Genomic DNA, 22,646 nt, shown 5'->3' on the forward strand with positions numbered 1-22,646 from the left:
CAGAAAAGAGCATCCAAACAGGACAAAACAAGATAAAGTAAGACAAGGCAAAAAGCCCTCTTATCTTGGCCAGAACTAAGATATTTTTTTTTCTGCAGTTACTAAGGAAATAATTGGACAATCAGAAGAAAATATTGACTGAACACTGCTTTGTCATGGTTATTTGCCGAATGACTTCATGACTTTATGTTAAATATTCTGTATTTTAAACAACCTGGTACAGTTTAGTGATAGTCTTTCCATTTTCATGTGACACAAAACTTTGGATTGTAAAACTTCTTAAAGTGAAGTAAAAAGATCGACAGGAAGTGATGTTACCCTCATTTAACTCCAAATACCATACACTTTCACTTTTATTGATACATATGTATTATATAAGAAAGACTAGTTCAGATTTTATGTTGAAATACAATATCCAACTATCAGAAGAATTAAAAAGGCAAAGACTTCCGAGAAACAGATGAGTCAAGACTATGAGATCTCCAGTGCTGGTGGAAGACACGGAGGAGAACTACAGAGTCAGGATAAACAGAGATGCTAGGTAACATGGGAAAAAGCTTATCCTGTAGTCTGATTGAATCACCCTCAGGATAGTTCAACAGGAAGAATTCCAGCACAGTTAATTCATATCTACTGCAAAGACTCCTGTCTATAAATATATATATATATACTGAGAAGGCATATGGTGAATGTATATAACCTTGGCTAGAGACTTAGCCTTTCTACAGATAACTACTGATAACCTCAACCAAAACTGTTTACAGTAAAGAAAAATATTGCATCTCCCTGTATCCCCTGGCCTAGGCTTTTCCTTTGCCATCTTTAAAACTGTTGAATGTTCTCAGGGAACACAGTGATATTATTCAATGTGTGGGAACCATTTGAAGAGAGTAATTTCAAACCCCACAAAAATTCTATATAAAAACCATTGTCAAAACAACCAACTCCAATTCCACCCTCCTTTTGAGCTATTCATGCCCATATTCCCAGGTGTGTCTTTCTTCTGACAGCATAAGCCTACATCAAAATCCCATTATTAGCCCAACTCTGCTTCAGAAACAGGCCAATGTTGCACTATCTAAGCTGTGAATCTTGGGCTAGCAGGAATCAAGTTACCTAAAACTATAACTAAATGCCTTTGATATGGAGACTGACAATTGGAGTTCATACACTTTCATCACTGCTCATATGAGAGAATCACAAAAATGATAGTTCCAAAAATTCAAATATGACAATTTGACAGGACTTGGAAAACAATATTTAAAGTCATGGGAATACAAAACAGTTGTAATGGTTACAGAATATTAGGTACAGAAAACAAATTGAGAAATTAGTGTATAGAAAAAACTGGTCACGATGTTATGTAATGAATGTGGAGCGCCCACAGGTATCAGCTGTTCTTCAGGAGTTTCCTAGGACTGGGGGCAGGAAGTATGCCTCTGAACATTTCTAATGTTGATGACTTCTTTTCCATCACTAAAGTAAGAATCATAAATATACTAGCATGCTTAGAAAGTCCATTCTAAGAGTGGGAGACACATTTAAACTCAAAAGTATAGTACATTTGCATCATTACCATTTTCCTGATCAACATGTTCTAATATGATCCCAAGAGCAACACCTACTCTGTGAGGCATTAATCATTGTCCGGGTAATCCAATCAAACTGCAAACCTGTGACTAGCAACACTGTTCGATCTCAGAGGGAAGCAAACTGCTGTCTGGCAAAATCCCTTATTCATCTTTAAATTTCCTCTCTTCTTTAATTTTCTCTGCTTGTGACAAGAAGGTGTCATATAAAATCTCTCTTGCAGGAATCTGTGAAAAGCGAGGAACCCACAAATAGGGATTTCACAGACATTTGGTTGTAATTTTAAAAGACATTTAAAATTTTAATTTATATTTCAGCATAGACTACACTGCCAGCTTTTATATTTCTTTGGCAGCCTTTTTTTTTTTTTTTTTTTTCTACTTCAAGTTCTGTGATGATCCGTGGGCATTTAAAATTAGAAAAATAGCTTTGAGGACTTCAAACCCCAACTGGCAGGGCTCTCACCTTGGAGACTAGAAAACAACTGCTAAATGAATGAGAGCCAGTAAGATACCTCAGTTTTCAAAGATTTTTCCTATAGATAGCTTCAGTGATTACAAATACATTGGTTATGTGCATATAGGAATAAGTGCTGCTCCACTCTTGCCTGTAAGCCATCTGGTTTAAAAATGAGTTTGAGGTCATCCTGTCAAAGAACAAAATGAATTAACAGAACAATGAAGATGATGCGCTTTTGCTGTTTAACTCATTCAGTTCACTAAAAATAGATTTAATTTGTATTTATCTTGAGTGACTCTCCACATTATACAGCCTTAGATTTTCCCAGAGACAAAGATAAACACTTCATATTAAAATAAAGTATAGACAATAGTTGGGGAGTCGGGAACCTGAAAACAGCAAAACTTTCAGGAAAAAAAAAAAAAAACTCTTTGGTTACATGATGGAATGAATATCTAGGACAGCAGACACAAAGGTACTAGGGTAGCAGACCTCCTCAGACAAGAAACAAACAAAAATGAACAAGTCAGGACAGACATAATGAGGCAAAGCATCTAGCATAATTCTCAAGGGACAAATTATGGATCAGTGTTAAACCTGAAAAGATTGGAAATCTATTTATACATTTTTCCAGGCTCAAATTAAATATTTGTGTAAAGAAAAAATGGCTATGTACAAAATCAGGATTGATGTGGTTTTGTTTGTTTGTTTCTTTGTTTTAATCGAGGAACATCAGTTGCCATTAGGGAGGAAGAATTTTGGTAAAGCCAGCCCATGAGGATATATAGGAGAACCTCAAATAATAAACCTGGGAAGACTGCCTATGAGGGAGTCCATGCATCAAGAGAGGAAGGCTCCTTTTGTCCAGAAAATATTTCTTTATGTCTTACTATGTGATGTTTTTAAGTTTCTGATGTACTCCTTTGAGTTCTAACTACTACTCTGGATGGATTTTAAAACAGTGTTTCCAGTTGGGAAGAATGTCCTAATTTTGAGAAGGACTTTCATATGTTTTCTTGAAGCTATATACATATGCATCTCTCAGTTTAGCTGTGTTACCTATTAGTGGACAGAGCTGTGGTCCAGCTGCTGTCTTAAGCCTTTCTCTTCATATTTGTAAGTGTGCATTTTGTACAAAAATCCTCACACAGACTATGTATATATTTTCTCCCTATCTTTAGCTTATATTTTTTTCAGTGTTTTTAAAATGAAGTCCAATACAATATTGTATTTGTTGCTCTTACCTAGATTGTGCTTTTATGAATCTTATTTTATAAGCAAATAATTTAAATATCATCTGGATAAAGAACACAGAGAAAGCTTGTCAAGGGATTTTAATATTTATGAAGCACATTGCTAGGTCAATCCTGCAACCAATCTGGCATCTTCAGATGCAAAGACACCATTCAATTCTAAGAATGCCTAATATTTAGGGAGCATGATAATGACAAAGGGAAAGAGAATAAGCTGAAGGTATACCTAACTTGACCTTTTATAGATGTTTTATATCTTTAATAGCTTTTCTGCCTATTACTTTGTGATGATTCTCACATCACTCATTAAAATGAATGAAATTCATAGCATTGAAATACATTTGAAATATTTGTATCTTCAGATGAGTCTGTAAGTTCTTGCACTCATGCTTTCAAAAGGGGCAGAATGCTGTTGCTAAGAATGAATTTAGGAGATAATCCAGTGCATTCCCTTTTACAGATCTCCTAATTTGGGCATATTCTTGAGGATTTCAGTGTTTCAGGTCTACGGTTCTAATCCATATGCATGAAATAATTCCTAGCAATTTGTCAAACATAGTGAACTTTAACATAAATTTGCACACTCCCTGTTATGGTTGTGCTTGGGTCATTCAGTAATGCTAAATGGAAATCATATAACAAGCAGTCATTATCATCAATCTCCAAAGGGCATGAAAAATTATTCACCAGGGTAACATTATTTTAGCCTCAAGTTTGCTCTTCTGTCTTGATAGCAGATATTTACCATTTTCCTGTCTGCCTTACATCTCACCTCACTCATCTAAATCTGTCTTTATATGCACATGTTTTGTTTTCTGGCTTTGTTTTATCAAGCATTGTTTTAAAAAGTATTGAATATGGGATCATTTTCCTTTCCATTATGCAGCCTATTGGTCTTGAATGTATATTTTTTTATGATACCTCTGAATAATTTTTTACCAGTTTCATCTCTGTTGCTATAATAAAATGTCATGGGGGTGGGGAAGCACCTGAGGTGAAAAAGTAGTTCAAAATTCAAGAATACAGTCCCTAGCAGCTAGGAACTCAAGATGACAAGAACTAGAAACAGCTAGTCAGAACAAACCTAGTTTTCACTACATTTATAAAGTCTATGTCCTGAATGTAAGGGAATCGCACTGCTCACTTCCAGGCTGGTTTTTCCCTCATCCAGTAAGGCCACCAAGTCAATAAGCCATAGACCAGTGCGAGCTAGACTGTCCCTCTGTGAGACTCTTACAAGGTGATGCTAGGTTGTATTAGTTAAGAAATTGACCTTTATAATGTCTCTCTCTCTCTCTGCATTTCGATATTTACTATATGTTGATATTCTTCTTATATACTCTCTCATACCACTGATCTAGTCTTTTGTATAATTCCTTAGACTGTAGTATTTATAAAAATAAAATGTGTCTTGATTTTTAGTGACAATGTAATTGCTTCATTATTCTTGTTGTTTTGAGCTACTTGATGTCACAAATATGTCAACTATCTGAAGTGTCTCTTCACTCTTCAACCTGTTTGAAGTTATTTTCAAACTGTCATTCCAAAGGGAAAAAAATTTGCATCACCAACACTCATGTTGTTAAGCAAGAGACAGCCTTCTCTCCTGAAAGTAGACAAGTCCCTTCATAACCCGTTTCATGGACTTCCTTCTTTTTCCTATCTGAGCATTCATTCATTCCATTGAAATGGCTGCTCAAAATCATTATGAAAAAGCTACTTGTATTATAGTAGTCACCAAAAAATGTGGGTATTTTGTATTGTGCCATACGTTCTCCATATACACAACCTATGTGGTATCAACTATTTATATTGCTTGTGTGTGTGTGCAGGTACATTAGAATGTATGGAGATCACAGGTTAACAAATTTCATGCAGTATCTTTTGATCATGTTATTTCCTACCCTCAATTCCTCCCAGACCCTCCATACCTTCCTACCCATCCAACTTTGTTATCTCTTTCTTTGCAAAAAATAAAAAAAATGCACATATACCCCATATAAAAAGAAATGTAAATACAAATCCACAAGCAAAACACAAGTAAGACAAAGACTACTAAAACAAGTTTGCAAAAATACTATTGAATTCTATTGGTGCTGCAACTGGCCCTGAACATGGAACCTGCCCTGAAGTGCCTCTCTACTTTGCTTTTTGAACCAAAGTCTCTCACTGAACCTTAGCTGGCTGTTTCTGTTAATTTTTCCAGCCAGTGAATGTTGATATACTTCTATCTTGTTTGTCAGCCCTAAGGTTACAAGCACTGTTTATATCTGAATCTTCATAATTCAGGTCTGTAGCCTTGCATTTAAGTACTTTATCCATTATGCCATCTGAGCAACCCTTCGAATAATCTTCATACCTTGCATGCAACCTGATATACTTAAATTTTAAAATGTTTATTATAATCTTCATGCATTTTCTTGGATATCTGAAACATTTAATATGTACATATAAAATTAAGGCCTTTGATCTTCTCCTTATTCTGAGTTCTATGCAATTAAGAATTATAGTTTACTTCCTCCTCATTTTGATCCATCTCCCCAAAATGAGATTCACTCCTTATTCATTTTCCCCTTTCACATAAAATATGACTGGTTATTAAAATTTTTATCTTCAGAATATATCATGAACCAGGCGTGTTCATTGTGTCACCACTATAGTATAATTAGCCACCAGATTTCTCCAGGTCAGTCTTAAGCCAGGAAACTGAGACAGTACAATCTATGGAAAATAAATTAGATCAGGTTACTTTCATATAAGTCCTCATAAAATCATCAAAAAAAAGTAAATGGTTTAAATGAGTGAATTTGCATGGGTAAATTTATGGTGAGACAGGAGCCTGCCTAGTGGTAGATGGTTGCTCTTGTGTGGTTGCAACAAATGTAATGAAAGAATCCTGGTTTAAATATGCCAGAAATGACAACAGAAACACTCTCTCTCCTTCCTCTTCCTTTAACCCCCCCCAATCTAGTGCGAGCATGCATGTGTGCGTGTGTGCGTGTGTGCATGCATGCATGCGTGTGTGTGTGTGTGTGTGTGTGTGTGTGTGTAATATTCTGAGTTTCTGAGTTGTAAATTTTACCTTTCATTCTTTCAAAATATTGTGTTCTTAAAAGAATGTATATCTATCCGTGCCCATAGAGATGACTGCACTCCATTTTGGCACTATGGCAGAAATTTCAAAATTGTCCTCAGCAAGTCATTAGACCTAAAGGTCAAAGGTGTGGCTACTGTAGGGTATTTGTCTGTCTTATTCTAAATAACAACAGACCTGGTCTGGGTGTGGCTACTCTGACCATCAAGGTTAGGGAACAAGAAGTTGAATTTAAGGTGTGGTTACTGAACCTGTAGAGAAAGGAAGAAGAAAAGTCTGTTTGTTTGTAAACATGATAGCATGTTTCCCTTTTTGGTTAAGGTATATAAGAATGGTGACAAATAAACCTTTGGCAATTCAGTATTAACTGAATCTGCCCTCCTGATTTTACTCAGTGTCTCTGTCTTTATTGTCTATAGCTAGCCTTTCCCTCATCTACAACCCCCATTCAGGTATGAACTTTGGACTGCTCAAGGGTTCTGACTGCAGTCCCACAAACTCAGCTTCTGACACATATCCTGGTCCCAGTTGGACTGCTTTGCCCTCCAGGACATTTTTCTCTGTAGAAACAGTCTGGCTTCTCCTTACCAATTCAACCATCTGTATTTTATAAATGAAATGTGCTGGTCTTTGCTTTCTAGGTAAAATTTTTCTTCCATATATGGCTCTTTGTGCATTGTACGGGATACACTGTACTTTCTCCAATAACAGTATGAGTGAATCTTACATCATTATTCTCTCATATAACAAAATAAATTTCTGAGTTGACAAATCCTCTAAACATTTTGAGATTGTTCAGAAATGATTTTAATTATTGTATCTAACTAATATAAGCCCTTATATTATTAATAACTATAGATTAAGCTTATTTCTGCTTCAACATTCATGTAACCAGGAAATAGTCCCCTTATTACTAATAATATACATCATATTATTTCACAATGTAACTTATGAGTAGAGTCCATATATACTGATAAACTCCATTATTCCTATTATGACTACATTATCTCTGAAGTTTTCACATTAGCAGAAAGAGAAGAAAAGCATTTGTAGATTTGAAGAAACAAATTCTTTTCCTTAGTAGTTGATATATATTAATGATGAGTTCTTGATGAAGTTCATTTGATTTCATAATAATATTTAAAGTAGGAGCCATTTAACTCCTAATGCCTTCAGTTCAAATTCAGTGTCTATCAATTTTTATCTAAGCAAATAGAGCTAGAGATTTCTTATGTGTAAAGTGTATGTATATTGACTTTTTTTTTTGCAGGATTGTATAAGAAATAAAGGAAGTGTACATACAGAACAACTTAACGGAATTATTTTAACATTGAAATACTTAAAAGTGTGATTATTTATTCAGATTAAAATATCAACCTGATTATTTTTCTTTTAGGTAGGTAACACCTTACTACTACATTTCACTTACTCCAACTACTTTATCTACAGAAGCCTGCACCAATATGTAGGTGGTTTAGTTTACTGGATCAAAGTCAAACTATATCAAGACTTTTTCAGATTTTTATATGGTACTTTTTCAAGAATTATCAATTTTTAGTTGAGTGTTTGTGGGAAGTTGAAGTCACAGAAGTACTATAGAAAAAATGTATTTTTATTTCAATTTTATTATTTTTTACTGTAATTATAGATATTTTTATAGGTCTATTTTATGAAAAATGTCTTTTGATGACCTTGAGATACTATTTGATTTTTCTTTATGCTTAATTCAAGCTGTAATAAAGAGTGTAAATATATGGGATGCTTGTTAATGTGATTAATAATAAGGATATATCTTAAAATGAAAAAGGCACCTCTATAAAACATATACTACTATTAACTAATTTTTCATTCAGCATATTTATAGGTTTATTTTGTTTTTCATGTGGTGAAGGTTGAATCCTAGATATTTTACACACTAAAAATAAAAGCAATTTTATACTTAATTATGCTTAATTATAATTAATGTATATTTAATTATACATTCAGGTATACCTTAAATTTTCAATAGGAATAGTTTTTTGGGATCCTGCTGAAACATTGTTACTTTTATTCTTGAAATCATAATAAAATTATATTATTGGTGTTTTCCCTTCTGAGTTCCAGCCATCCCATATATTCCCCCTTATTCTCTTTTTAATTAATGTCCCCTTTTCATTAATTACTTTTACACTCCATATATATACATTCTTCTCAGTCTCTATATTGGCATGTATATGTTGTCAGGGTTAATGATTTGGTTTTGGATAACCAAATGAATATGCTCTTCCCTAGAGAAGCCTATTATTCCCACTCTCAATAACCCTATATTTTTTTGACTGAGGCCTCACTGTCTTTTGTCCAACTGTTTGCAACTTTGTAATGAAGAAATGCTCCAGTAACAGATAAGCAATCAATAAATATATCAAACTTGCTTAAACAGTTTTGATATTTAGGTAGGTTACTGGCTTTCAGAATAAGTCAATTATTTTTAGCTGTTAATATGTTTAATTTAAAATGAAATTAGATGATATATTTTAAGATTTGAGTTATTTTATTTCTAGTAGTATAATTGTTTTCTCAAAACATTTGCTGGTTGACACCACATATACTCATGAAAAATTCACCGTTGGGATAGGGTGATCTAATTGCATGTGGTAGAACAGGAAGTGAAAAGCACTGGGTAATTTATTCAGGCCCATATTATATTTAAAGGATTTGAAAGCAAATGGACAAAACAAAACAAAAACAAAAAAACAATAACAAAAAAAACCATTCCATTTCTAAGAGTGTTTCAATTTTTGATGCATTATTTAATAGTCATGTTAAAACACTGAAACACTATTAATAATAACCCATCTATAAATTCTAGCTTACATATTTTGAGTTCACTAAATATACACTTTAGTATTAAGACTGATAGAAATTAGCAAGACAAATAATAAAATAATTTAAAATGTTACCTGAAATCTGATCCAATTCTTTTCCCATTTTCTGGTTCTCCAGGATCTGGACATAAGTTGGAAGCTGTTTTAATACCGCCCTCATTTACTGTAACAGGAGAAACAACAAACAAACAAAAAATAGAAAAAATAAATAAATGTGTGGTTAGAAACTGCATGATAACAGTATTGAAATTTACAGACATGAACCACTGAACATTTGTTTAAGTACTAAAAGTTAAAATGTCATTTCAAAAAACATTAATAAATATAAATGAATGTTTTTTCTATTAAGGACATATTAAAATTGGTTTTGATGGCCATCTTCAAATTTACATGCTATTACAGACATTAACACATCAACATTGGATACTTTATTTTTTAATACAATTTACATTTTGAATGACCCCATGTAATAGTGCTGTTGTTTCCATCATTTATCATCAGTAGAGTGACCACTTTCTGAGACCATGCTTCCTGAGTCTCCCTGACTTTTAAAGTTGATATAAAAAAATAAATAAAACAATTTGTTGATAACATTTCTGTATACAGAAGAATTTTGGTTTTCCAACAGCAAAGTAAGAAAAGATGGTGTAAATTACTGCATTTCGTTATATTTTGATAATGCTGGAAAACAAAATGATGGGTTAACTCTCATGCAATTTTTATGAATTTTAAATGTAGCTACTTTGCATATTTTCCACATTTTTTAAAGATAATTCAGTTAATGACAAGTTAATAGTTTTCAGTGAATCAATTATCATCATATTGAATAATTAGAACTTATTATTTCTTAAGTTTATTCATGCAGGTTAGGCACATATGCACATATGGTCATACAGATTTATTCATATGGAAACAGGATATCACTATACAATGCAGCCTGGTCTAAAATGACTACAACATTCTTGCCTTAAACTCATGACTATCCATTTGAGAATACCTTAATTGTGTTTTATTATAATATCAATCTTGCAGTGGACCTGTGGCTATTTCTTACTATTTATCAACTTGCAAGTTCACCTGTGTCCTCTTAGGAAAGAATCAGTCTCTAGAGAGAAAATGAGTGTAGCCTAAAATGGTCCTGGTATTGTACTGTAGAGTGAGAAGCGGCTGAGCATCACTTCTGGAAACATCCGGTCCTCCTTCTCCCTGGGCACTGACTGCATTAGAAGCTTCCTAGACAACAACATTTGTTTGCATATTTTGATTGCTTTAAAAGAACTACTGATTTCACTCTAATGTAAAGGCAAAACTGACAGTGATGGAACTCCGCTCAACTTTTATAGTCAACATCCATCATTGTCTTTAAAATGAGTCACCGGCTTACATGTGTTCTCTTACAGTTGTGTCGACTGTAAAGTCATCACCTACTCAAACCGATCCCAAATGGTATAATTCTCAGATCAATCAAAATGACTCATAAATATTACAAACAAGTCAGTTCCTGCCAACTCTATTACATGTTCATAGGTTCATCGCATGTGGCATTTTTTATTTCCTAGTTTCCTCAAGATGCCATTAAATGCCTCTAAACCTCTCTGAGGGCTTTATGGGCTGTAGCTTGGGTGGCTGATTCCACTGTAGAGGGATAGCTAAATCTAGGTTGTTGACCCAGAGCTAGTCATTGTGTATTTATTTATTTATTTTATTTTAATGTTTGAAACATTTCCACAGTTCTTATTGATTCTGGATATGAATCTGTCATCTGTAGCAAGATTATTGGGAGAACTTCAATGACTCAGTCTCCAAAGCTTGCATAAGCATTTATTGATGTTCAGATGCAAGACAATTATCTTTATACTTCTGTGATAATGATATGGTTTACCTTCAGTCTACTTGTGAGTATAAAATGAATATCAAATTTTCTAAATACATTTTATTATGGTTAACATTTCCAAAGGATTTAGAACATATACTAAGTCATTTCTATTTCTCACTAGTCATCAATATGCATGTGTGGCTAAAATACAGTTCCTTTCTCACAGTATACAATACTTTCATTTCTGTGTAAGAGTTTTCTTTGTCTCCACAAAATTCTTTCCTTTTTAGGCATAAAAAGCTAAATTATCAAATATTCTAATGCAAAGTTCAGGCACCTATATGCTCAAAAGTTAGTCACACGTTCTTACCCTGCTGTTCTAAGCCTATTTCTTACATAATTGAGAACATTTTTAGATACTACTTTATATCATTTGAAAAACATTTTGTCATAATAGTGATTTATTCTCCCTTTATAAATTACACTTAAATTTATAGCCTTTATGAAACTATAAAATTTAGTTATTTGAACATAGTGGTAAAAGCAAAAAGAAGTCAATACTTTTTAAAAATTTCTTTTAAAATTTTAAGAAACTTTTGATTTTTCTACTAACTGTCAATACATCTTCATATATTCTTTTCAATGAATTAGAATTTTCATGTAGTGTTCTATGTTTGATGCTTGAAGGGCTTTTCTGTATAATGATATTAAACTGTAACATTTAAAGCTGTGTAGACAATTAAAAGAGATGTAATGATCTAGGTTTAACTAGCACAATACACAGCATGTTATAACACATAAGTGGCATATGATGCCTTAGTTATAAGATAAAAATGTAAATATTTGCCTTTCAACTCTCTCCCCCTATTTTTGCCTCAAATGTAACACTCTGTAATATTTAACATAACTATATAGTATTTATTTAAATTGTTTTATGTGGCAGCAACAGTTTTAGACACTTTGTATAATTAATTTCATCTTCCAAATAACCTTCAAGTTAACTACTATTATTATAAATCTCCTGAAGGCGAGCAGCCTGAAACATGGATGGACTTAGAAATATGTTCAAAATACAATATTGATTAATATTATTGTCTAGAAAATTAGAATGACATACTTGTTATATATTATCAAAAAATAAAATTATCCCACATTTTATCTTAATATGAAGACATAATTTTTTTTACATTCTTGACTAATTTATTTTAAATGTCTTTGAAGACACTGATCAACTGTATTTCTCTCTTTGTATGTAATCTCCATAGTAACTTTCAGTATGCTGTGCATAAAAGTGTTTGTAGAGTAGGGAGTTGACTATTGAGAAGCACATTATTCACAGGAAGGCCTTTTTAAATCAGCCCCTTATGAACACTTTCATCATTAACATTATTAAGGGATTAGGAATCATTTTTGTACAAACAAATGAAAAATGGTTTTAAACATTGAATTGTTTAAATTTATAAAGAAAAAAGTAGTTATTACATATGAGTTGAAAATGTACTTTAGAAGTCCATACATTCTTGGTTACTATACATATTCTAACTTACAAAGCACTCTAAATATTAAAACAGATTTTTATAATTAAAAGGGTTTTTTGTCTAAAACTAAAAATAAGTAGATTCTGATTTAAATGAAGCTCCATATGGCCTATTGTTTTTTGATTTTCTTATTATTTTATTGTTTTAAATTTTTGTTTCAATTTTTAACTTTAAAATATATAGCTTTGTATTTTTTGTTGATATTGAACATTAAACTGTTGTGCTATTTTTGAACAAATATGCTTAATATCCTATAAACAATATCTCTTTATTTCATTTAGCTTCTCGTGCAAATGCTGGGTCCTTGAGGGTTGAGGCTGAATTTTACCCATCCTTTCATTTATTAATTTTAACAGAGCACACCATGGGCAACTGTGGAGTAACTGATTCATGAATGAGCGAGAACATGGGTTTGATATAAGAAACAGAAGCATGATTACTTGGAAGTTTCTGATCCTTTATAATTCTGTACTATATACTATAAGACCCTATAAACAGTCAGCAAGTCACCAAGTTCAGCAGTTTGAAAACATAACAATGTGATTTGTTGATACTTTTGTATCCAGTATTTCACTTTTCTTAGAAAATCTGAGTTTTATACTTAGATTGTCAAACTTTTCTTTCTAGGAAGAAGGATGGTTGGGCCAATTAAAGGAGAATAATCTTTGAGTTAGCTTTTGGGATGAACTCTACCCAAAGGACACTTGAGCTTCATGGCCACTGAGCTAGTTACATTAGTTAAATATTCTGAGAAGGCAAGACTTAGCAATTGTGCGTTTTATACCAGCCATGCAGACATTCGGTACTGCCCAGTCAACAGATTCTATGCAACTTCAAGAAACAGAGTTTCAAGTTTCAGTTTTAGTTAAAGGTTGGATATCCAAGAATAATTGAGGAGGTTTCATATTATTTTGGATTACAGTAGATAAATGCTAAATTTAAATACTTTATTAAAAATAGGCAATAGTTATTAAAATCAAAGTAGTATGTTTCGTTAAAGTCAACAAAGAGATAACAGTTTTCAGACAAATTGTTCAACACTGGATGAATAAGTTGTAGTAAAATGAAATTTGAGCAATATTGAATTGCTATTTTTCTTCCATGAAAAAAAATCCACATATGACTTGTTTTTATCTATGTAGGGAGTATTAATATTTAAAAAAGTAGTATATTATGAAGGCTGTTTGAATTAAAAGCTCGTTTTAAATTTATGATATGAAATATTCACACTTTTTTGCTTTGTGTTCATTTTTTCCTTACGATTTTAAACTTGAATACAATGTTCTCTTTTTCTTCTTCAGTTGAGAGAAACTTTGAAATCCTGTGTTATGTTTGTATCTGTGGTTCATTAAAATGATAAAATATTTATTGCACTAATGTGATGCACCAACAAAAATAGCATATTCCATAAAACAGATAATGTCTTGACATTTAGTATAAATAAACTGAATTATCCAGAAAAAGTGGAAGCTTGAAATGAGAAATGTGATGAGTGAGTATTAGGTTTGCTATTCTACTTAAAACTCCAAATTAAATAAGCAGGGAGCCACAGTCTTAGAGAACAGCTACAGCAGGTCTCATATTTAGATATGGGAACATGTATTTCTCTTATCATGTAGCTGAAATAAAATCTGATATGCTGAAATTATCAAACTTATTGGGTTGATTCTGCAGCCGATAGTACACATTTATTTTTTCAATTTTGGGAATATGAATTTTTTTCAAACTAAACAGATTATATATAAAATATATTGTAGTATTATGTTTTTTTGAATTGGATATTTTTAAATAAACATTCTTTTAAACCCAAGTATTTAAAGAAGTAACAATTGCAAGCTGATTATTTTGAATATGTCTACAATGTGGCTTCCAAATTCAGAGGACTTCAATGGTGTATGCCCACATGTAACTAATAAAATGTAAAAAGAACCTTAAAGTTTATCTAATAATATAATTTAATGACATGAAGAATACATGATAGTTTCACAATAGTTGACACAACAATTCAGCTGGTAGTTTTATATTTATATATAACACTAAAAATAAGAGTAGACTGTAAAACACTAATGGATGAGTTTTGATATAGGATTAGTTGCTAATATATTGAGTGAGATTTTTTTATTTGAACAAAATTTACTTAAAGTGTGTTTTGTTCAAGAATGAATTATAATATTATGCATATTTAGCAGTAGCTACACTGTATTATATACAGGCTTGCTTCAAAGTCCACATATATACTAATGAGGTAGGAAATTCTTACCAATTGGTATTCCATCTTTGACAAGCATATACAGCTCTTTTGAAACTATTCCTTTAAATTTTAAGACAGCATAGACTCTGTGACTTATTTTGAAATAAATAGAGGGCATCAGATGACAAAGTCCAACTGAGTAAAAAATTTGTTATTTTATACCATTTAATAACATTTTAAAATTAGGATGTAATATAAATAAATTTATTTAGAAAGAATTATGAGGATTTTATTTGAATAAACTACTTAATAACAATAATTCTTTAAAGGAAAATTTCTATTAGAATGTTCCTTAAACTATGTCTGTGATAATTGATACATGTTCAAATAAGTGTTGTAAAAGATTCAGACAACATAAGTAATTATTTGCATTTGTCCTCAAAACCCAAAATAAAAATTGTTATTATCACCACATGAAATCACAGTATCTTTTCACATATCAATTGCTTTCAGCAAAAAGTATGAGATTGGTAAATTACCATAGTACATATTTAAATACAACAAAATATTGCACAACCATCATGCATGTTATATACATATTAATGCAGTTATTTAGTAAATACACAGACACTTGGATAAAACACACACAGACACCACAAACACCACAGACTTCACTCTTGCACTAGAGAAAGTAACAAAAAGGAGTTGCACTCACAGAGAGAAAACTTGTTGCTGTTGTCTTTCCCTGGAAACAACTTAAATCCTCTAGATTTAAAATCTATGGCCTTTTTCACTAGTTAAGAAAACAAACAAAAACATGTATCAGGAAATACAGTTTTGAAAATGAAATTCAAGTTAACAAATTTGGTTAGCATGGAATCATGTAAGTTAAAAAAAATACTGCTCTCTTAAGCTTAATTGATGGTACTTAGAGGAAAACGAGAAACAAAAAGACACTAATAGCATTAACCATTGTAGAATTCCAAATAGGGTATAGGGGCAAAACTGATACAAATTTCTATGTTTCTTTAGCACTGTTTAAGCCCTAGAATAAATTTATGACTGTCCACTGTTAACCACTAGACTTCAGTAAATTTTACTTGGATAAATTATACTTGTATACAAATGGTGCTAGGTGTATTAAAAGAATAGAAATAGTATTATGTTCTTTAGTGGTTTCTAATTTGAATTACCAAGAGGTTTAAATTATTATGAAAATAATATAATTGGAAGATTTACTATTTCAAAAATAATTTTCACAAATTATCATTGCTCTTTACACTACGATTGATGCCAGATCAAACTGCTCCAAATGTATGAAAAAACACGACAGGTGTTTGATATCTTTTTCACTTGGTGACTGGAGCCATTCAACTCATGTCTATCATAAGGGGTGGAATTTTCTCATTATAATGCTGTCATATTATTCATAATAAAATAGATGTAGCTGCATATTAATATGAAAATACTTCATGTTTTAAAACCTAGAAATGTCTTAAAATATTCTAAAGTAATTTCCATGAAGATAAAGTTTTATCTTTTATTATAAATATTTTTACAATTTATTATTTTGAATTTTGTGCAGGTGGGTGCATATGGGCACATGCCTGTTTGTGTATGTACTCATGCTGCAGCACTGGGATGGAGATAAGCAAATAACTTCCAGTATTTGCTTGTTTTAAAAAATTTTCTCTGTTATATGGGTTCTCAGGACCAAACTAAAGACTTTGAGTCACATGATTAGGACTTCTACTCACTACTCATTTCACAATTCATAAAAGCTGTTCTTTTTTTACATTATATAATGAACTAGTAGCTATTGGTTTTTAAAGAGTGACTGGTGATATTCAGAAGTCTACTAATTTAGGCATTATCAGGTTTGTCTTGAATTCCTATCCTATCCTATCTACTTCTCATGTACTGTGGTTACAGTCATGAGGCACCCTGTCTGGCTTATTCAATTTCTGTCTGACTCCAAAGCAAACACTTGTCCACTAGATGAAAATGTTAGGTAATTTGACCTAATAATATATAATAATATATTTAAATATCATTTATTTTCTCAAATATGCAGCATGAATAAGAAGTTATAAGGAAAATTTATCTAATTATAGTGTAGACATTTTTTACTGTTTTACCATGTTAAAAATAGGAGGATAATGGCCAAAAATGTTAAGCACTTTGTTTTTGTTTTTGTTTTTTTTCATATTCCAAAATGTTTTAAAATGAAGTTATGGACAATCAGCTCATATTTTGTATTGGTTATAAAATATTTTAAGGAGACTGTTTTTTTTTTTTTTTTTTTTTTTTTTTTTGAATACTTTTCGTTGCATCGGGGCAAAGACAGCACAAGGCCAGTACTAGAAGCTATCGTTCTACAAATGCATTTAATAAAGCAATGGATGTGTGGTAAAATAGGATTTAAGTGACATGATTATAAGTATGTTATGCAATTTTGGATGAAGAAGGCTGCTTTTATATATTTTTTTCAGATGTAAGAACCTACATATAGAAAACATCTCAGAATTGCTATTGTTCCAATTCTTCAATAGTGACCCTCATTTATAGAAAAACATGATTGCTACATCTCAAGTGAGGCTTTTGTTTGGTTCCCTTTGTCCACTACACATATACCATAGTGATGTAAGTGAAGTTTAACGCACATATTCAACCTCTCTAAACTTATTTTCTCCACTGTGAAATTTTGTGCTATTTTAAATACTTAACAAATTCTGGGCCTCGCACTTCTAAGCACAAATTACAATTGGAACTCCATTTTGGTGCAACATATAGTTTGGTTTTTTAGTATTACAAATGAACTTGAGTATTATGTTTACAAATCTGAATTCTAAAAACAATCCTAAATGAAATGATTGTATATCCAAAGAAACAAAATTATATCCTACAGGTGGAAACATTAAATTCTTATTGGTTTCTCATTGTATTTGTGGTTAAGGAGAAAGGTGTATATGAGTGTATGTACAAATATGTGTAAACATATTAAATAATTTACTTGACTTCCTTTTAATACTCTTAAAATGCAGGAGGATGGACACAATAACAGGTAATTTACTAGTTATGTAAAAACTATGTAATTTTAATATAGGTTGTGTTAACCAGTTGAAGGTTCTTATTTGAGATATTTTAAATTGAAATGTGTGTGTGAGCTAAAATTTTCTTCTTTGTTTTGGTGAAAAGGTAATTTGCTTCTTTTATTTTCAATAGATAACACTGCTTGATATATTATATTGGATTGCACTGTCATATCATATATGTTAATTAGTGTGTTATTCTCAAAAATCAGTTTGAACTCAAAAATCTTTCAAAAATCAATAAAAATTCTATTTGCTTTATATACTGAATATTATTTAATGTTTTTATAATTTTGTGTTAGTCAGTTAAAAAGCCTTATTTGAGATGTTTTAAAGTGAGTGTCTTATATAAAATAAATATATGTGCACCTATGTAATTAATAACTTGTTTTGAATCAGGTTTTCTGTGTGTGTGCGTGTGTGTGTGTGTGTGTGTGTGTGTGTGTGTAATATATGGTATATGGCCATATTGTCTATGTTAGATCATCATTGCCAGTCAAAAGAGATGGTATGTTATAAACGGGGCAGAAAGACAGGGTAGTAATGTAGACAACATTGGCAGTAGTCTTTACTGCTAACAATGACCATGCGATATAGATATGATAAAAGAAATAAAACCACAGCCATAAATTTTGAAAGGATAATGTTTAAGTAACATTTCAATTACAGTAATTACACAATATGAAAAAAAAAAAAAAAAGAAAGAAAGAAAAAAGAAAAGAAAAATCTCCTGGTCACACAACTGACACCATAGGGTCTGGGAAGTTGGAGGTATAAGAATTCGAGGGAAGGTGAACTGGCTTTTGTATGGAAAATGAAAATATGAAAATAAATATTTAAATAAAAAAATCACCTTGGCTTCAAGTGTCTAGGTAAAATACCTGGGCTATATACTATGCAACCACAAAGGGGTGTATCTAATATGTGAACGATTTTTGTTGGCGTGTACACTTAATAATACATTGTAATTTACATGATAATGTTTTTGAAGTGGACAAATAAAAAGTTTAGTATTGGTGAGATAGTTTCACTGAAAATAATTAATTTGAATTTTCACGGGATCATAAAAATTAATCACATAATATAGTCAAGAATATCAGAAATTACTACAATTTTCACTGATACTATAATGTAATATATTACGAAAATTACTTATTCCTAATCTCCAATATTATATAGCATTTGTTATCACAGTGTTTAATTAGTCACAGAAACAACATTAGGAATTTGACTCAGGAAATAAAACATCAGTTAATAATTCTTTTTATAAGGAAAACTCTGATGAATAAGTAAAGTGAATTTTATGCATCTTTGGTTCATTTGTACTTTAATATTTAACTTTACATGAATAATGAGAACTGTATCATTTTTGTTCATTGTGATATGGTATTTAGTCATATAATTGTAGATTTTCACTTTGAATTAATTATAAGCTTACCTTTCTCTTTGTAGTCAACAAATAAAATATATTGAGGAAAAGATAAATTTAATCATTTTTAATTAATTTAACATTCATAACATAAGTGCTTGACTCAAGATATAGAATGTTTTAAAATGCCAGTGAATTAATTCACAAGAGTATTAAATAAAGTCTTAAGTTAGGAGAGAAAATTGTTAAAAGAGATTAGGGGTAGAGTTGAAGGAGGGGGAGTTATGAGTTTGAGTTTGAGTTTGATGAAAACACATTGTATGCATGTAATTTTCAATTTAAAAGCCTTGCACAATGTAAAGTGTTTAGGTCTAAATACACAAACAACAGCTGTTGGCATCCCACATACCGTTGAGTAGCAAACATACATTCTGCAACTTCCTACGAACATTATTTTTAAGTCTATTATCTTCTTAATACACAAAATTGTATTTTGTTTTCTAGAGTAAACAGTTCTCTACCTAAAAGTGTTATAAATAAATTGCCTTCCTTTAATACAAAGAAAAAAATTTGGTCTCTGATGAAGTTTTGTTATATTTTAAAAAGTAGTGACTTATTAATATTTTTGGGACTTCCCTCACTAGTTGGGAATTAGAAACCTCCACTCATATCCCATACAAGTAAAACTCATTGCTTAATGTTTCTATTTAATCCTAGGAGATTCATTTGTCTAGTGTTAGCTATTTGGAAACAGAACTCAGACCAAAGCAATGTGGCAAATTTAAAGTAATCAGAATTCTCAGTTCTTTCCAAGGGGTTAATTTTTTTTTTTCTCTTGTGGGATTTTAAATATTCAGCTATAAAAAGAGAATAGGTTTTGGTAATTTGCAGTCACTGCCTGTTTTCAGGTCTGTACATATTAAAGTTTAACTTGCTTTTCTAGACCTATTATTGTTTGAACTTAGCAAATTTGACTGATTAGTTCTTCAATATCCTCTTTACAAAAGGAGATGAAATAATGTCCACAACATCTCAATTTCTACCATCCTTTATAGTTTAACAGTAGATTAACAATACAAAAAATCTTGAAATAATATTTCTTTCTTTAGCATATTTTAATGTGCTAAAAAAAATACCAGTAATTAAATAGCTTCTGGAATATGTAGAGAAAAGTTAAAAAAAAATCATTACCACACTTCACTTCAAAATGTGCAAAAATAAATAAATAAATAAAATGGAACTTTGTGTATAGAGACACAGTTAATGGGCACAGTTTGATATGAAATATGAAGGTCCAGATAAAATAAATGTTCAGAAGTGTGGAGAACATTTGAAGGATCTTACATGTTAGACTCAAATTGCTTTAATAGGGGCTGTTAGAAACAACTAAAGTTGCATGATACAGTTCAAACATTTCAATGTGTTTCTTGGATGTGTAAATCCTGTTTGTGCTGCAATTCAAGTTTAAGGCTTGACAAAAAACGGAAGTTCAGTAAGCATGTGTTGAGATGGCGCTGTATGTATAATCACATGACACATGAAACAGCTACTTCGCATACTTGGAGCTAACCTCATGGCAGGTCTTTAAGAACCTGAAGCTCTATTAGGCATCGTCTCCATTATTACCAGGAGTCTTGTCCGGGGTCATTCAGGAGAATTCCTGGGAGTTTCCCTGGCACCATGCTTCTTCCTAGCCCCTAAATGGCTCCCTCTATCAAGGTGTCTCTTTCATTTCTCCACCCCTCTCTTCCACCCCTTTCTGAAAGGAGGAGGAGTGGCTGGGGGCTAGGATAGATGGAAGGTAGGGAAGAGGGAATTGAAGAAAGAAGGGAATGGAAACTCGTATGTAAAATAAATGAAAAAAAAATAATAAAATGAGAAACATTTCACGTTGGAACCAAAGAAAATAATTAAAAAAAAAAAAAAAAGAACCTGGAGCTAAATGCCGCATTATATATGAGATTGGAACATTTTAAACATTCTGGAATAACTAGCAAGTAGAAGGTTTGCATTTTCACAACTGAGATGTATGTTCAGCTTTAGAAAGAAGTATCTTATTTTACTAAATATAGAAAAAAACAAATCTGGTTACATTTTACAGGCCTTATACGTAGAACTAAATGTGTTACTTTTTTGTTGAGGAGACAGGATGCAGTTTAAATAAATGGCTGAAGAGTTACATAATTATGGGATCATACTCTTAAGTTTGTCTGTGACCTTCCTTTCTCCCTAAAAATGGAGTCAATTCTAGAAACCCTAACACTTGCCTAGATAACAGCAGATGTGTTCTCAATGCTTAGTGTAGCAGGTATTATGGATATGGTGTACTGCAAAATGTCAAAATTATATGTAAAATGTGGGATTTTGTATTCTCTTTAAGGATGCTCATAGTTGGTATAATAAAGTCACCATATGGGAAATTACCATTGCTAGAGCTTACTAAAACTACACTCTACAAATGTTTCAACCTTTTCATTTAACTAACTTTTCAATCCTTGGTTTCTAACGGCTTCAAATTAAATAACATTTAACTATGTTTTATTATTTAATATTATATTTCTATTTAATAAATTTTGAGCTCTCTTGTTTAGTATGGTCTCTTGAACAGAAATGATTCAAGTGATTATTTGCTTATAGTTTCTATTCTTTGTTAACAAAATTCACTGGAATTTTACAAGGACACAACATAAAATGGTAACATTAGTACTTTCTTACTCAAGGTAATTCAATATTCCATTATCTACTTTTCTGTACTGTATAACAATGGTACATATGTCTGTTATAGTGCTTATAAAGATGAAAAAACAGCAATTATTTGAGGAATAGAGACCACACAAAACACTCTCTTCAACATGAGACATTGGAGGGGATTCTATCACTTCAAGTTTCAAAAATGTAGTGAAGAATTATAATTTTAAGAAAAAGCAGAACAAGCTCAACCATTGCTTAATCCTTGCTATCTATCATGCTTCTCAAGTTTCAAACATATTCTACATTGGAAAACTTCACAGCAAAAGCCATATTCTGTTTATAGCACATATGGATGTGCTTTGATGTTTTTATTAAATGCAAAGTTATGCAGCTGTTTGCATGTACACTTGTGGAGCAAAGTACTATTTAAATAACATATATGTTTTATTTATGGCCCTGTCATAACTAGGACTCTGTTATTTCTCTTCTTTATCTGTGCCTAGGTTAATCAGAGTTGTCTGTATTCTTGATATTCTATCTGTGTCACTGCTCAAGCTAAAGGGCAGACTATCAGGTTATCCTATAGATATGGGAAAAAGAAAACACAACAGTTTAACTACATTCTCAGGTGATGATTATGAATATCTACCGTGTTGAACTTAATCAACAGATTCCATCAACACTTGAAC

At 31.5% G+C, this 22,646-nt stretch overlaps 1 protein-coding gene across 1 annotated transcript in view; it reads right to left on the reverse strand.

Moving 5' to 3' along the window:
- Csmd3 (CUB and Sushi multiple domains 3) overlaps positions 1 to 22,646 on the reverse strand; it is a 1,059,412-nt gene that overhangs the window by 625,172 nt on the left and 411,594 nt on the right. Inside the window, exons 8-9 of the mRNA XM_051202442.1 lie at positions 15,521 to 15,598; positions 9,336 to 9,423 (exon numbers count right to left, since the gene is read on the reverse strand). Of these exons, the coding sequence (XP_051058399.1) occupies positions 9,336 to 9,423; positions 15,521 to 15,598 (166 nt within the window). The remainder of the gene's footprint in view (positions 1 to 9,335; positions 9,424 to 15,520; positions 15,599 to 22,646) is intronic.

The sequence above is a fragment of the Phodopus roborovskii genome, unplaced genomic scaffold (genome assembly GCF_943737965.1).
Source record: "Phodopus roborovskii unplaced genomic scaffold, PHOROB, whole genome shotgun sequence".
NCBI lineage: Eukaryota > Metazoa > Chordata > Mammalia > Rodentia > Cricetidae > Phodopus > Phodopus roborovskii.